We start from the raw sequence: 18,707 nt of genomic DNA, 5'->3' as shown, positions 1-18,707 counted from the left end.
GTTAATATATACAATATTATATACATATTTATTTATATATAAGTAATTACCAAATCATTTTTAAATTTTAAATGGAATTCTAGTTTATTTTTTAAAATAAGTTTATAAACTGGAAGTCTAAAATGCTTGCAAAAATAGATTTTCTAACTTGTTTCTATAATATAGCCTTCAAACTATTAAAAAAAAAAAGAATTTGTTATTTCCTATTGTGAGTTATCGCAATTTGTGATAAATTATACATACTGAACATGTGTATGATATAATATTTAATTTAGTATATATTTGACATAAACTAAAAGTAAATAATGTATCATTTGTGATATTTAAAATATCATTTTTATCTGTAAACAACCATATAAATTAATACAAACTAAATAGAAATATAAAATATGTGATGCATAACATTTTTTTATATTAAAGAAAAATAACGGATTCAAATCGGACCAACAAATTATTCCCGCTTTAAACAACTTTCAAGCATATTAAGGGTAATTGCGTTCATAATAAATTTATGAAACGATCATTTGAAATGTTCCTTGTAATCGTGGTCTTACTTTAAAAAATTATCACTGTAATGAATTATGACTCCTAGGTTCTTGATGACAAAGAAGAACAAACAAAAAAATTATAAAATGATCTACAGAAAAACAAATAACAAATAACTAGTAAATGCCTCTTACTTATGTTATTATAAAGAGTTTTGCTAAAAGGACACGATACTCAAAAGTGTACAATGGGTGTAACACTTTTAAGATTGACGAGGATATGGGTTCGGGGAGGGGAGAGATTAGGGAAGGTGTAATGATAATTAGGTGTAATCATGGTAGTGTCTATGGACTTATAAATAAAATAAATATTTTCTAAGCGATTTTTAGGCAGTAAAAATATGTGAAAGACAAAACTATTCAATATAATAAACACCTTTACTTTTCTTTCTTTTTTAAATAATAAAACATTATGTATGATGTAGAGCATATTTGATTTTTCAATAATTTATCTCAATAATTTTTTATAACAAAAACAAAATGTAGTTCTTATGAATGTTAACATTTAAATAGCTTTGAATCCATTTATTTGAAGGAAAAAATAAAAATGTTACATTATTAATAAAGTTTCTCTCATTGAAATAAAACAAAATTGGACCCTTAATTATAAAATAAACACTGAATGGTTTTGTCCCGTGGATAACGTAATTTCATATTTAATCGACGTATATATCACACCCTCAAAACTTAAAAATGACGTGAAAAAAAGCATTATTGCCAAATAATGCAAATAAATAATTATAAATGTAGAATTAAAAAGAAAATGAAATTAATTTATACGAGGAGCTAAAGGTCAGCATTCGCAAGACTTGGAGGAAAAAAAAAGCAAAAGTCATCAATGTTCTACCTCTATAGTTATTAATTATTAATAACGTCGATTTCGATTAGCTTTAAAACGTTCGCTTTTTTATATACTTCACTCAACATGGTTAATTGATAGTACGCATATTTTTAAAGTATTAACACTGTAATAATATGTTAGTTTAAAAGTCGCAAATCAATTGGATAACCAACTTTATTATTTAACAAAACGCATGCGTTTTAAATTTTTGTGATATTTTCTTAAATGTGGTTTAACTATGTATAAGTATGATTTGATATTATATAGTTCGTAAAGTATTGCTATTCCTGCTGTTTAGGTACGTATATACAACAATAAGTTATAGATTATATACCACATCAACTAAGATAATAGCGGCTTAGTTTTGTAACTCAGTTTACAAAACAATCGTTAATAATAAAATTGTAAATACTTAATGTTTGTACATTTTCATTGTAATACTATAAATGTGTTTTTTTTCTTTTAATTTTTTTATGATAGTTTTTTTAAAATAAATACATGTAAAATGATTGCGATAGAATGTTATAAACATATTTATTAAATGCGGTAGAAATAATAATGGCCGGCGAATTTAATGAATAATTATTATGTCATAATATAATAGCTTCATATTTTGCAGGTAATATTTATTAAAGTTTCTATCATTAAAACGTTATATTATAACACCATATAAAAACTATATAGGTGGTGGCAGTAACTAATATTAATCTGAAAATTAAAAGTATTTAATTCGGACTTGAACAATTCTAAAATAGACATTCTATATGGCTTTAACCAATCAAACTTTGAATTGACCACCGATCGAATATGTTTGACCGTGACACATATGTGTAATATATGTTTTCCTGTAGAACATGGTTCAACTATATTTATACCTATATATATATATATATATATATATATATATATATATATATAAATACCATGGTCGGATAACATTTTTTTACGGCTAGAGACAGTAAAATAATAAGCATTATTTAATATTAAAAAAAATGTATATTAACACATAGAATACTGAAAATTAATTGTTTGAAACTTAAATAAAATTACATCATCTCATAGTTGTTTTTTATTTAATAAAAATTTTATAAAAATACAACATTTTTAAACATTTATGTTTTAAAAATATTATTCAACAATAGATAAATCATTTTAATTTTTTTTATAATTGGTAAATAAAATAAATTAGGAATCCTAGTGTATTATGGTTTATAATAATAAAACAAACTAAAAGAAAAACATCCGATAACTAGAATAATAAATAGAAAAGCAAATTTATGTCTTGTATTTAAGTATTTTCCAAGTTTTATTTTGTGTTTTTAAATTAAGTACACTATAAAAGTATACTTTTTATAAGACGGGTAAATGGGTAGCATTCAATACAGTTTCCCTGAATTAATTACGCACACATTTCCATCAAATGTCTTGTAATCGCCTATTATAAGAAAACAGTATTTTGTGTCTCTATTACATAATCCGTCTAATAATTTTTAGCATAAATAATGTCCAATAAAATATTACTTCTAATATATGCCACGTGGATAGTTTCCGTAATGTGACTTTGAAAATAACGGAATAGTTCAATTTACTTAATAATTTATTAGAATGTATCATCACTCAGAGCATTAGAAATATTGAAACGTGATGACAACGAAATATTCGAATCGCCGATACGATAGTAAAAATATTACTGTAAAGAGTAAAAAAAAAGTTTGAAAAGTGATGTCTGAACACGTAACAAAAACCTATAAGAAAAATATTGTAACGATTTTAAGTTAATTTTTATCTTGTTATATACACTCGTACATCCCTGCGATGATTTCCCGTGCGAAATACAATTGCAATTCATTGGAAAAATATAGAATTAAGCGCCAAACATAATACAGATTGCGAAAAAAAGAGCAATATGATAATAATATGGTACTAAAAATAATACGATAATTACACGGTATTTGGTCATTGCCTAATAATAATCAGAGCCTGATTTAGGCATTTTGAAGCCTTAAGCAAGCTAGAATATGTGACCCCTTGTCAACAGTTGAGTATCTATGCACCCCTCTCCACACATGAGTTGTACATCAAAAATTAATAATTGAAATTTACTTTTAAATTTTTACAGACAAAATTATAATGGTATTGTAGCAATTACAACTTAAGATTCATTTTATTTCTTTGAGATATTAATTACATACGATGAAAGTTGTATAAAAAAAAAAAAATTTTCATAAAAATCCGAGGTCCCCTAATAACGGAAGTCGTAGGCCGTAGTTGTTTATCCTGCTTAACTGGTAACTATGACCCTGATAACAATATCATCGCCGGTGGACCGTGGTAACCGAGGCAATACATTGTCAGTAATTACCTACGGTTTATGGCGGTTGGTCACCGGCTCGGTGTCTTAATATCGTAACACTAGGGTAGTAACTATAGATGCATCATCGCAGAGGCGGTTCGACGTAATAATTGCGTTTTGCGGTTCGCCGAACCACCGACAGGTATTTGAGGTTTCCTAAGCAACGAGTACTTGGGTAACACTCGGTGACCAGAGTAGGTAACACACGAGTACACGAACGTGGTTGTTGGACGGAACGAAAACGAACGAACAACGGTCGCGTCTCGGCTCTGTGCCGCGACGGAAATAATTCGTAGACTTTGAAACGTATTGTTTTGCGGCGGCGGGCGAACGGTTGTTATTCACCCCGTTACCTGTTCCCGGGACGCAAACCGAAAACAAATGTCGAACCGCCTTTGCGCGCGTGGGCCCGCGGAAAACATAACGACGACCAGTGGCAACAACGTAAAATCCGTATCATGCCGTTTACCGTTATGATTATGTATAGTAGTATACTGTGATGGAATACGTACCGAACGGAATCTTTTCCAACGAGATCATCGCGCGGCGCACGTGTTACACGGGTAGTCGGCCGGAGACGTTATGAACGCGTTTGCGGTGTCGCGGCTCGACCGCTTACGATAATAGTAATAGTAATAATAATAATAACAATAATGATGATAATAGTAATAGTAACGTTATATATATTCTCGCGGCTCGGTGTGTGGTTCCGCGCACGCGCGTTCCGTCACGGTCATCCGGTTGATTATCGTTTGTTTTTTCGCGCGCGCGTTCCAATCGCCAATAGCGTCACGCCGTCAAACCTCTCACCCGTCCGCGGAAGCCTTAAGCCGACAACCGTGGGGACTCTCGTCTGGTATTATTATTTATCCCCCCCCCCTCCCGGATCACTCCGTCGAGTCGGAGACCGCCCGGTGGGGGTAGTACGGTTCGGTCAGTCGCTGTGAGGGGAAAACATTTTTTGAAATCACCTAAGACTGAAAATAAAATAAAATAAATATGGTCAACGCGTACAGTTTGTTACCGGCTAATGCGGGCAAGGCGAACTCATGACGTGCGAGCACTGCAATTTTATTGACGAGCCGGTTCTTATGTAATTCGCTTTCCAAAAACTAAAAAGAAAAAAAAAATAATATTCAAATACAACTCTTATAAAATTTATAATGATAAACAATGTAACGCGCATAAAACATTTAAAATATGTAGCAGCAAATAGCTGATTTTATGTGTGTAATGTAAAATCACTTCGATCGGTGATGCTTACTAAGTTAAGCAATTCTGAACCGCAGACGTTCGCCGCTCCCGGGTTAGTGTCTCCGCGTTTAATGCATATTATATACGCTCCATCAACCATTCGTTCGTCTTTACCGATATACGTTATTTCTATTGATTGCATTACGGTGACAGTTTAAGGTGGAATAGTGATTAAAAACGATGTAGACCATAATAACTTGACAATATTACTTTCGAGTATTCTTATTGAATGGCAGAAAAAAGGTGAAATTGAGGCTTAGTCTAATGTCCGTACAATTTACATAAAAATCGCATCTGATTGAAATTAATTGTTTATCGTTTTTGTAGTATAAATTATAGAATTAAATAATTAAATGCTAAACTATTGATAATACAATTGATCGTACGACAAGACTTATTATTAATCCTAATCCTAACGAATTGCAGTATGGTGATTTAACTCACACAAACACATCCTCAAATCGCACAACTTCCATCTGATAATTGATTCTCTTGTGTAAGGGAAGTTATAAAATCTTTATTATGTATTAAAACTATGCTGTGGCAACAATTTTTATAAACTTACTTATCTGCTTCCTGTTGGATTAGAAAAATAGAAAAATATACTTGAATTATTATAGAATTGCTCGTATTCTTAAAATAACCCAACAATGTTCCTAACAACGATTAGACAACGGTTAACTGGTTTTACAACCAGCCGTAGCTGGTGGCGTACCACACCAACTTACGGTGTCAGGGCGAAATCGAAGTTCATGTCGTAAGTCGGACCTGGTAGGCTTTTACAAGAAAACTTTAAAAGATTATATTAAAAATTGAAAATTAATTTTTTAAAGGCGCAATTCGAATTATCAACGTATCATTAATACTCGTTATAAAAAGGATCGTGAACATACAAATTATCATTTTCAATGATCAATTTCATCAAGTCAATGATTGATCAAGAAAATACTGTTATTCTTACGAATTTTGGGAGAATGTATGAAATATTGAATTTAACGAATACGAATTATGAATATTTATTAATTTATGTTGGCTCATAATAAACTTGGTATGCAACGATAATATTAATTATATTAGGTAGGTACACAATAAAACACATATTTCTGATAATTATCTAAGTATTAATTACCTGCGAATAAAATAATAAGCAAATAAACTAAAAGACTGAGAATTAAATTATATTTTATTACTTAAATTGTTACCTAAGTCTGCGATGCGCATGTTACTACATTATGATAATTATGTAGGTATTGTTAACTAAACCTGTTTGAATGTAGGTGTTATCTGCAACGTATTTACTTGACTTCAAAGTACTCTAAAATGTATTTTTTCGTTATTAAATAGGTATTTTGATAATTTTGAAACGAGTTAATGTTAAAATATATAATTTTAAGCCCGATGAGTTGATTTACTTGAGGTGCCCTTGGCATTTTTTCTCAAGATGTATTTAATTATCTAATTACCTACTATGATTTGATAGCCTCTCTTTGCACGTATAAACAAATAAACTTATATAATCGTATACATTCGGTACAACAACTAGGGTAACTCGATCAAGGATAATAACAATACGTAAACATAATCATTTGGAACATTAATTTCAAGAATTCAATATGTTTGTTTTATACATGTATAATATGGAATGGTTTATCTTCGAAACAATATAAGAACGATTGGCGATGAAATCGAATTAATTTACGTACTTTAGTTACATTATTTCAGCAGCCCATACCTGAAGCACAGATTTCTTTACTTGTGCCAACAATGGTAAAAATCAAAAAACGCGATTATAATTTTTGTTCGAAATAAAATACGCGTAAACCTATAGTGCTTCGTGTTGCGGTTGGAATCATTGCACACGTTTTCTGAAAAATCACTATAAAACGATAAACAACTTTTATTACAATAGACGGTGGGTGATACACAGCCTCGCTGTGTACTACTCGTAGCAATGACTTGAAAATATGTATGTAACTTTTTCTCAAGATCCAAAAAAATAAAAAATAAATAAATGGGACCACTAGAGAAAGGAAAATAATGAAAGTCTAGGAGAAAAATAGTTGTCGACGAAATAAACACCCGATAAACAATACATGGTGTACGCGACCCTTTGAGAAACGCACACGGAAAACATACAATCCGTGTCTGTGTGTCAACCGGTTGTAAATAATGTACAATTACACGTGCGGCGTTCGTACATATATAAATACCAAGTACCCGTGAACGGTAATGAGTTGTAAATTAAATCGATGTTACGAAAACAGCTAAACCACAGCCGTGCGCACGTTTTAGTGTCGGTCATTTCCTGTCGCACGACTACGCGTACACGAAACGAGAACGACAAAACGTCACCGGTAAACCCGCACGTTTGGCCCGTCCGATCGCGGACCGGACGACGCTGAGTCAGAAGCAAGTGGACACGTCCGCACTACCCCGACGATCGTACCGAGCGCGGCGAGACTCGAATCGGAGGAAAAAATCGAACATTTTGTGCAACTGTCGCCTGTGCACTGCGTGCGTGTAAAAAATTACTGTGCATAATTGTGTATCAATAAACACGATGAAGTAAATATCGATATTGTGTAGCGCGTAGCTTGGCGTGGAAAAATAACCATGATGCTGTTTTTTTTCTCAATCATTATTAGCTGTTAGTACAAAGTTTACACTATAAACTATTAAACTCTGAACAATTATAAAGCATGTTACAAATAACAGGATATGTGACATTTTATCTGGATTGCCGTATAAAAATTATAATTATTTAATTATGATAATTATAATGATCATATTCATTGTAGCCTCGAAGATCACATAATTATTATCATTTTTATAATACTAGAGCAGTGGTTCCCAACCTTTTTAGTAGTAGTACCAATTTCGTAGAAAATCTTTGACGCCCACCAATAGTTACACATGTATAATATGCACATACGTCAGTTATTTATTAAATTTATTTATACAATTTATTTATTAAAAAAAAATTGTTTATCAAAAAAAAAAAACTATCGAACCAGATTATTCAAGAGTTAAGTAATTTAATGTAATTTTGGATTGTCCTCCACAAGAGAATCAATATCTGGATTAAAAATGAAAAATTTTAGCCTTAAATCACTCAAAATTAAATTTATTCCTACATTTTTTTTTTTAAAAAAATTAAAGTAGAAAAAGCTCGTTCACACAGACACACAGGTTGTCGAAATATAACCCACCAAGTTTCTAAGTCAAATTTTAGAAATTGCTGGGAAGTCTTGCCGAATATTAAAAAAAATAAATAAATAAATAACTAGAATGCTAATAATGGTATAGTTTTAAAAAACGATTTTAGAGTCTGATCACATGAAAGTTCAATCAACGAATCTTCTTCATTTGCTGATATTTAATAATTTGAAAATATATGTAAGTAATGTTAATATAATATGATTCACGGCCCAGTACCACTTGCTCGCGGCCCATGGGTTGGGAATCGCTGTACTAAAGATATACCGCTTGCGTGACATGACGCATTGCTTTTTTATGAATTTGAGAACTTTCCCATGAAACATTAAAGTTTAACGTTTACAATACCCTGATGCTTATGTATGCTTATATATATATGCCAATGTGCATTTATAAAATGCGTTTTCGTGATAATTATAGTTAAGATTTATTAAAATATACGTTTACCGGTATATCACGTCAAATTCCAAACCTACTGATCTGCTTACTAATCTGTGGTGAAAAATGATTACGATTACGATGGATAAAATCGAATGTACTCAATAACCAGTCCGGACATAGAATATTTGCGAGAAATCGATTAAAAATGGGATCTCGTACGAAACATAAGTCCCATACGCGCGCGGGCTTTGTTGAAGTTGACGAGTGCGAATTGTAAATATGAGCACACACGCTTTAGAAAAGTTCAGAGCATCCATACCGTTATTGTGGACGAGAATTCTGGAATGCCAATCGAACCAACGTTGTTTTCCATCTCTATGCAAGATCTAAGCAAAACACTTGCCAATAAAGGGCGGTATAAAAAATAAACATATTCGTTAAGAAATTTCGGCTTTCACATAGTCACACGCAATCGAGTTGTAACTAGTGTTTGAAAATTTTATGAAACATAAGATTATGAAATATTTCGGTATTTTGAAAAAAATTCTTTTATATACATATATATATATATATATATATTTAATGCTATATAGGCCGTTGAGGCCTTTTGCATGCTTCTATCAAGTCTCGACGAAATTTTCTTTTATATAGGTTTTATTTTTATGGATATTGCACATTTTTTAGATAAAACAAGACCTGTTAGTGATTGTTTTCATTGGTATTACACATTTACAGTATTTACAATTTTTTAAGGAACAAAAAAAATTTAATAGGAATATAGTTTAGTTAATATATTTAGGATATACCTGTAGTCTACATGGAATTAATGTATTAAATAATTATATAATATAATTAGTATTATGATTTATAAAAAAATTATACTTAAATAATAAAATTTATAAAAAACCTATACCACATACCTGTATCAGTTGAATGAGTTGTATCATATTTAATGTTTATAGGGCATTTACAATAATCTAAAATGTGGTTGAGTTGTCGAGTTGCATTTTTTACTGTTGTCCAATTGCAGTAAGTCGATGATAAACTGAATACTGGGAAATTATATCAAGTTTCATTACAAACGTTATAATAGACCTATGGATCATTATTTTTCTAAAGAAATAAATATACAGTAACAATAATTAAAAATAAATTCAATGTGTCACGTTCTTGTGAAATATTGCAAATGATATATTTCAAACTTTGAACACTTAGTTGTAACTCGGTGCACCGAATTCGCATTAGGCCAAGACGCGATATTTTCTGTGATCAATCAGTTAGAACTTACTAGCGCAGTTGGCCTGCGTTATATAAGTATTCACGACAAAGTTTGCTGCAAACTTGCCACATGCTTTAGAAATCGTTTTATAATATAATATTTTGCGTTATCACAAAATTTAAAACTATTTTTAACAAAGTCGAGACATTTTAAATATGTACTACAGAAACAACATTAATCGAAGCCGACTGACATTAAATTTGAGTCTTATTTGACGTGAGTCATTTTCTGTTCGATTTTCTGTTTATCCTTATTGATATTATTCCTTTACTATAATCTTTTTCTTACATAGTGTAGTTTATTTTTATTTTTCTTATCTCTTACTTTGTACTATCTTACATAATGTATTTCGTTATTACGTATTTAGCTATATGTACTGTTTGCCTTACGGGCGTTATCATTGTTTACGATGAAATTAACATACATTTAAACAATGTATTGTCACTCATGACTGAACATCGTATCACTTAGGGTGACCGCACACTAGTAAAGCAAAACTGCTTTAAAACGCCTAAAAGCGCTTTATTGTGACTTATATAAAATAAAACATTTATATTTTATGGAAAACACGCACACTGTTAAAGCGCTGTCAAAACAAAACATTTTTGACTTTAGTCATGACTAATATTGTTTTGTTGAAATAGAACGTGTGCTATTTCGATTAGTCATAATCAAGCAGTCACTGGATGGTTATACCTAGAGCCCGAATTTATATGCATTTGCATGTTTATACTAAGTCTATGCACATCTATGGAGGTTTAAAATGTCCACGATTCTTATCACACCGAATTTAAACACCAAGTTTTATATTGCATATTTTGTATATCTCGAGGGTTATTGCATATTTGTTCATAAATGCATAGAACATGCATATTTAATGGATTTTTAATAAATTAACTACACATTTTAATTTACAGTAAATTTTATAATCGCCTCGAATAGAGCACAAATAGACATGATAGATATTAAATTTCAAAAATATTATTTTAAAAGGTATTTTTTTTTTTTAAGTTTTTAATTAGTTTTTTGATAGTAGTAACTTCAAATTATCTAAAATATTTATTTTCAGTTTTTTTTTTATTTTACTCTCGTTTTTAAGTTCCCTAAATGTTTTAGATTGATTTAAATGATTTAAAATATAAAGCAGTAGATATTATAGTTCTTTTTTTGGTTTTGATAAAATATTTAGAATTTTATTTGGTATAAAAGTGTGATTAAAAAAAAAAAAAAAAACCACATTTTATAAAGTATAACATAATGCATATAATTGCATATTTAGCCACTTTTTCTTTGCATATTTGCATCATATTTGACACTTTTTAAATGCATATAAATCTTATATACTATACGTATTATCTGAAAAAAAATCATCTGAAATAAAAATTAAGTAAATAAGTACAAGGTACCATATAATGTGTATAATATTATTATTTATTTTATTCATTAGACTTATAAAATATCTGTGGAGCATGAAATTAACCTCGAAAATTTAATATCGATAATCCAAGAATGTCAGTCTCTTTATGATTACAAAAACAAAATTTATTTTCTTCCTGTTCAATTTCTTTTAAAAGAAACAATAAAATAGGAATAGCAACGTCCTCCTCGTCAGGTTATACTGGACGACTGGTTTTACTTTGATTTGACTAACTATGTTTTATCTAGTATGCAATCATAATAATGCTTTATTTTGACTTAAAGCAAAATTACTAAACATGACTTAAATTCCTTCAGTCAATTTTGCTTTACCAGTGTACGCTCGGCCTTAGGTGACGGAGTTTTTCCTAAGCCACGCTACGTCTTGACGTGCGAAAAATTGCAAGCGTCTTTTCGTAACGAGTTATTGTCGGTAATAACTGATAATCGATCTATAGTCGATCACGCTTGACGTCATATAGGCATTTTCCGTTAAGCTTTATCTTATGAAAAATCTCCCCGACCGGAGTACGAATATTAAGTTGGCGGCCAATGAGGAAAAATCCCATGTTTGTAATAACAACTTTCTAAGGTTAACAAGTAACCACAAATATATGCATCACTAAGAAACGATGTATTAACAATAACAATATAACAAGTACGTGTACAGTAACAATATAAAAATTATATAGCTATGGTTTTATTGTGTTTCGCAAGTTTTCGACTTCAGAGTAATGACGTCGAAAATACGTACACGTCCATCAAAATACAGTCATTAAACATGTACGCATCGTTACTCGGCATTCGGACTTTAATTAGTCGCATATGAGCACAAAAACGCATACTTTAGAGACATCGGCTGACTCATTCAGTGCGGACCGGGACTTTGTTTTAAAAGCAGCTCCAAAACCATTGTTTAACCTATTACACTATTTTAACATTTATGTCATAACACCTCACATTTTTTCAGTTGAATCTTCAAAACACGAACAAATAATACAACACATAGGTACATACGTGGAAACAATCATTTATTGACTTATTTATTAAGGAATTATTATTTTATGCAAAATTCCAAGTGGTAAATGAAGTTTTAATAAATATTCTTGGTGCGACAAATGACGTAATATTGGTCATTATTGAAAATGTTTCATTTGTAATTCGAAGATTTTAAAGAGAGCAAAATTTTTGTTGTATTATAAAAACTGCAATAAAATGTTATTAAAACCGAACGCGCCAACCCCACAATTCGACCTTTGGCCAGTCCTTTGGAAAATTTCCCGATATGCCAGTCCGCCCCTGCCTGCAGATCGGCGGAAGCGTTACGATTATTACGGCAAGTATAGGTTTTAATGATTTTTTTTTCCCATGACAACGCGAGGCGGTATCGTCACCCTCGGACCATAAAAGGAAAACATATCACGTAGGATTTTTGATGTGCTGACGGTCCGTCGGTCGCATTTATTTGTTTATTTATTTTCAAACGAAACCCTGCGAGTCTCGAGCGATACATTAACACGTCCCATGCACATGCGTTTGACGATAAAAATTGAATCGTGCAAAAAACAAAAAAATAAAAAAATCCAAACTCCTCGTGATACGTAACCCTCGTGACCCTGTAATGCAGCAAACAGCTTTCAGCGAACTTCCGACTGGAACTCGTGACTTGACGAGATAACGCAATTACGAGAACCGTCGGCAAATGTGCTAGCGGTGCATTAGTTTGCAGTCAAAGTTGATTAACGTTCACGTCGAGTTTTAACCCAATAAGCGACATCGTCGCGATTAATTCGCATCCCGGTCGCAGTGCATTAAGCTCGCTCGAGCTCGAACGGGTGCCAGACCGCGACCGCGGAAATCTAAGTCGCTGTGTCGATGTCGAAACTCACCCATGTACTTCAAACCCAAGTGCGTACAGTGTTCGAAGCGGTGTTTTCGTTGATCCGCTCACCGCTGTACTACGTATTGAACACGTACAGGGATCAAAGGGTTCGGACGAGAGAGCTTGCAGCGTTTTGCCAACACTCCGAACACAAGCCAGCTAAATACGTCTCCAGACGAATGACCGTGACAAAAACATAAACTACCTACATCAAAATATTCTTTATGGTTACGCATAAAAAAAAAAAAATTAGATTATTATGGGAAAAAAAAATAAATTATAATAATTTTTATTTATATTTCCCGTAATAATTAATGGGGGAAAAAAATACAATTAAGTGTGTTGTTTTCAAACTGTCGATTATTTCAACCGAAACATATCTATCTTTTGTCAATCATACCGATCGACGGAATAACGTGATAAGACTTTTTTAAAAACTGTTTTAAATTCTATATTATGTGTACTTGAGATCGATAAGTCCAATTTTTCTAATACTGATCGGTAAATTCCACAAATTTGATATGAACATTTTTATAATTTAAGAAATTTTAAGTGTTAATTGATCAAAATTGAATTTAAAAACTTTAACTGTGATTCAGTCAATCTCGTGTAGACAAAATGACGAATTCAAATCACTTACTAGAAATCTTGTTATTTGAAATTACTAGGTTGATTACCAGTGGAATTGGCAAAAAGTACACACAAATGATACATGCATTGTTGACCGTTCCATTTTTTCGTGTGTAATGACTTGTTTTGACGCAATTTTTTCAGGAATGACTTGTATGTACATTTCGACGAATTTTTCGCAATCGAAGTATTTATGTACAACTGATAGGTACATATTGTATTATATTATATCGGATTTTTTTCGTATACCTACTTATAAATTATATTATTCTATAAGTTTATATTTTATACAATTTACTCAATTCGAAATTTCACTCCGGGCTCTAATGACTATATAGGCGTAACAAAACTATGTAAGGGATTAATTAATCTCCCGAATATTTATCTGTCCATCACATAATAGATAAATATACAAATTAAAAATTAAGAGTCAAAGTACCAAAGTTACCAAAGTAGTATAAAAAAAAAAAAATGAATTAGCCTTTCAAAAATAAAACTCTACTTGTGCATATGAACGACTGGCGGTAGTATATTATTCTATATATTCATATTTAATACAATTATTATCTACAGTATTCAACAATTTTATTACTATTACAAAATGGAATTACAGTTGTCACAGTTTTTCATGTTGCTAGAATTAATCAATCCGCAATCGTATAAAATTTAATCTTCTTTTCTAATAAAGATGTTTTGTTTTATTTGTTATAATTTATTTACCAACTTTTGCTATTACCTCGGCACATTATTATATTATATTTATTTCTACATAAAAAAAAAAAATGAATATCTTACATTATTGTAGATGCACCAAAGAATTTGTTATCGTCGCTGAATAAACCCGTATCATGATTTATCACAATTAAGTTGATAATCTGAAATTATTTGGTAATTGAGTATTCGGAATCGAGTCGTTATCGTCGGTCCTCCCACCAGGATCGACGAGAAGGTGGGGCAGTGAGGACTAGAGCTCCGTGGCCCGTAACCCCAAGAGGACTCGTCGTCTTGGCATTTTATACAAAATTATTTTATAATCTCATTCGCCATAGCATGATGAGATGCAAATCTTAATATTTCAATTGAACGAAAATTTCTCGGCCGAACAAGTGTAAGTAAAGGGGACCTGGGATCTATCAACCTCGAGAACCTCAAAAGTTCTTGCCGGCTCTGCGCCTCGCTAAACTAATAATCAATTACTATGCTAACATGTGTACACGCATGCCCTAATGTTGTTACCTATACTGAACCCCTTAAAAACGGTCCGTTCGCAAAGCCCTTAAAATGTCCAGACGTTTATTGAATGGAAACCAACGGCAAGTATGTTTGTACATAAAAAAAAAAATCTATTTGATTATTAAAAGAAAAATGTTATTGTTTAGTTGTTCCAGACGCCATGATAGGGCGCGAGTTGAGAAATAAAAAAAAAAACATTTTTAAAAGCGCCTGAAAAAATGTACGCATAGGCAACTTAAGCATCGTTATTATAATGCCATTGCAACAGCTCTGTTCCAGTAGTGCATGTTTAAACATTTACTCCCCTCTGAACACCAGTTAAGTGAGCTATATTGTACGTCAAATTCACAGCGCGCGTATATTTTCACTGTCAAGTTTCTGAACAAAAGACAAACAATAGCCATCGAAAAACGTTAAAATCCATTAAGCGATCAAATTAGTAACTACTATAAAATTGTAATCAATTCATACACTTATTTATATATGAACAACACCACACACATTGTAATTTTCCACAATAATTAATAAATCTTTAACACAATTTTTTTTCATCAGACTTATACTATATAACTGTATTTGCTTTGGAAGTTATATACTACTATATATATATATATATATATATATATAGTATATTTTATCAATGATGGTAGTGTATATATATATATATATTATATATTTGTATATTTAAGACTTTTTGATCCATAAAATGAATTCCGTATTATTTCAACTTCTTGATATTTCTCAGAACATCAGTGAGTGAAACAAGGTCCAAGTCAAGTGAGGTTCAGCTTTAGTGTTTGTTTTTTGCAATTATTATTAAATGTTCAATAATAGAGTTAACTACCATGAATTATTTTTATAAAGATTTTCATCTTTCATAAACTATTTATAACAAATATATATTAAAAGGTTCATTTAAAGGAAATATAAAAATAAAATTTGTATAATTGCATAATTTAAAAAGATATTTTATTGAATCCAAACACAAAGAATTAAAATAATTATAAACACATTAAGAGTATAATTGTTCGGGTATTCCATCTTTTTTACGATACAAAATTGTACCCCATGCTTTCTTAAAATCCTCTGAAATTACTTTCATTCGACGCTCACGGAGAGCCAATAATCCTGCTTCAGTACAAATAGCCTGTAAAAAAAATTGTTATACAACAACAGAAGTATTTTGATGTAAATATTAACTTGAATTTAAGCATAATTAACACAGATTATAAATTAATATAATAAAAAAATAATAATACAGTAACATTTTAAAGAAACATTTATGTTTACCTTAATATCAGCACCAGAAATATCATCCTTAGCTGAAATAAGTTCCTTTATATCAATGTCTTCAGATAATGTCATTTTAGATGAATGTATATTAAATATACGAAGTTTTGTTTCATCATTAGGTATTGGAAATTCAATCTTACGGTCAATACGTCCAGGACGTATCAAAGCTGGATCCAAAGATTCAATACGATTTGTAGCCATGATCACCTTAAAAATGAAAACAATTTAATTAAGGAATTCAAGCTATTAAATAATATAATAGTATACCTTAATATCATTATTATCATCAAAACCATCCAACTGATTCAAAAGTTCCAACATGGTACGCTGAATTTCACGTTGACCACCAGAATTTGAATTATAGCGTTTAGTGCCGATTGAATCAATTTCATCAATAAAAATAATGGATGGCGCATGCTCTTCAGCTAAACGGAACAGTTGTCTTACTAATTTAGGACCATCTCCCTAAGAATTTATAATAAATTATGAATTTTTATAAATTATAGATATTTAATAGTTTATGTATAACATACCAAATACTTTTGGATTAGTTCAGATCCAACAACTCTCAAGAATGTTGCAGATGTCTGGCGTGCAACAGCTTTAGCTAAAAGCGTTTTTCCTGTTCCTGGCGGTCCATATAGAATAACACCTTTGGGAGGCTTAACACCCATTTCTTCATATAATTCAGGATGAGTAAGAGGCAACTCAACAGCTTCTTTTATTTCTTGTATTTGTGTTTCTAAGCCGCCAATGTCACCATAAGTTTCTTGAGGTGCTTTTACAAGCTTCATGACAGACACCAAAGGATCCACATCATCTGTCAGCGCTCCAACCACTGAATGATTCTATTATACCAAAATATATTTACAATAAAGTTAAAAATTAATGTATATGTTATAAATAATTTAATTTACTTTGTGATGTAGTAGCAGAGTGCAACCGGGTATTAACAATTCTTTGTTAACAAATGACATTACGTTAACATAATAATCACTGCTGACAGATGATGATACAATAGCATGATCTTCATTAATTAACTCTTTCAATACACCAACATCCATTGGAGTACCACGTATCTCTTCAATTTTTAAAAGATCTGTCTAAAAATTATAAACAAAAAATTTGATATAAAAATCCTGATTTTTACTGTATAATGTATATTATAAATAAATAAAATGCATGAGATTTATTGAGATTAAATTTCATGTAAATACAACATTAACAAACACAAGAAGAAGTTACTAATATAATAATAATAATAATAATAATAATAATAATAATAATACTAGTATGGATAATTTGACTTAAATGAATTATTTAATCATTTGAATCTCAAAAATGTCATGAAATAAGTGGTTTGTAGTAGCAACGTATAATGTAGTATAATAAATATAATATAAATAATGTAATATATACCTCATCTTCTTCTTCTTGGGACTTTAATCTACCACAGTTTACAATGAACTCTTCTTCCATCAACAGATAGTCCTTAATACGTTCCAGTTTCAACAACTTCAAACGGCAATTCTTGTCCGGTTTAACTGCGAGATGATACATGATTGATGATTTATATCGAATCGGATTTTATAAGGCATTACGACGTATTATACGTACTAATCGGTAGTTTAGAAGCCGCGTCCGGACCCTTGAAGATCTTTTTGCGGGACACCGGTTTCGGAATGATCGGCTCGAACTGTTTCTTAGGCTGCTGCTTCTTCTCTTCATTCTCATCGCTTGACTGGCTTTGGCCCTAGACAAAAAACAATAAAATTTGAAAAACAAAGCAACGGGTAAACAACAGATACCGACCATTTTGACGGAGCGAAGCTAACTGACAACGTCGAACGGCCGCGCTAAACGAACGGTTACACACGGATATCACAAGACGGACGAGAAGATCGCGGAGAGCACCGAGAACGAACGAGACAAGTGCGCACGCCGAGTGAACCGTCAGCCAACTGACATCAAAACACCGTCGTCCGCGAGAGGGCCTCGGCTCGTTGGGGTTGCTGCGCGGCTGCGGCAGCGGCGGCGACAGTGCACCCCCACCCCACTATTGCCAAATACGAAGAAATCCCGGCGAACAGGTACACCGGTTTCCGCAGTAACCGATGACGGCGGAGCACCGTTGCCAACATAACCGCCGGGGCGCTGTCGGAACGCGTGCCGCCGTGACGCTGTCGAACAACTGTCGCCGAGCGGACGGACTTAACCCTCCCTCTCGGCCCCGTCGCCGTTGAGTTCGACGCAGATGAGGGGTTGTGAATTACGCGGCGGCGTTACGAATCCCTTCGGGGATGCTGCTAGCCGTCCAACGCATCGCACACGCGTACGTACCCGCGTCTATTGTCCGGTGATTTTCGAGCCCCGGGGACACACTT

The 18,707-nt window shown here is 31.9% G+C and overlaps 2 protein-coding genes across 2 annotated transcripts in view; both read right to left on the bottom strand.

Annotated features, from left to right (window-relative positions):
• LOC112688962 (alpha-tocopherol transfer protein) overlaps positions 1–4,362 on the bottom strand; it is a 46,315-nt gene extending 41,953 nt beyond the window's left edge. The window contains exon 1 of the mRNA XM_025562412.1: positions 4,252–4,362. Coding sequence (XP_025418197.1) covers positions 4,252–4,279 — 28 coding nt within the window. The 5' untranslated portion in view covers positions 4,280–4,362. The remainder of the gene's footprint in view (positions 1–4,251) is intronic.
• Positions 4,363–16,042: 11,680 nt separating this feature from the next.
• LOC112688978 (26S proteasome regulatory subunit 4-like) lies at positions 16,043–18,200 on the bottom strand. Its single transcript, XM_025562446.1, has 8 exons — positions 18,136–18,200; positions 17,941–18,076; positions 17,743–17,867; positions 17,241–17,426; positions 16,857–17,171; positions 16,591–16,788; positions 16,321–16,530; positions 16,043–16,177 (listed from the first exon to the last, which is right to left on the bottom strand). The coding sequence occupies exons 1-8, from the start codon at positions 18,136–18,138 to the stop codon at positions 16,043–16,045; spliced, it is 1,308 nt and encodes a 435-aa protein (XP_025418231.1). The 5' UTR covers positions 18,139–18,200.
• Between the last annotated feature and the right edge of the window lie 507 nt (positions 18,201–18,707).

The sequence above is a fragment of the Sipha flava genome, unplaced genomic scaffold (assembly GCF_003268045.1).
Source record: "Sipha flava isolate LNK unplaced genomic scaffold, YSA_version1 41_pilon_pilon, whole genome shotgun sequence".
Taxonomy (NCBI): Eukaryota; Metazoa; Arthropoda; class Insecta; order Hemiptera; family Aphididae; genus Sipha; species Sipha flava.
Note: the sequence above shows the minus strand (reverse complement) of the source record. Positions and strands in the feature narration are given on the sequence as shown.

What these genes read in the sequence shown, in the direction of transcription:
- LOC112688978 (XM_025562446.1), bottom strand. An exon ending in CCCAAGAAGAAGAAGATGAG is followed by an intron (nt 17,427 to 17,742) that starts GTATATATTACA and finishes TATAATTTTTAG; the next exon opens with ACAGATCTTTTAAAAATTGA. An exon ending in CTCTGCTACTACATCACAAA is followed by an intron (nt 17,172 to 17,240) that starts GTAAATTAAATT and finishes TTGGTATAATAG; the next exon opens with AATCATTCAGTGGTTGGAGC.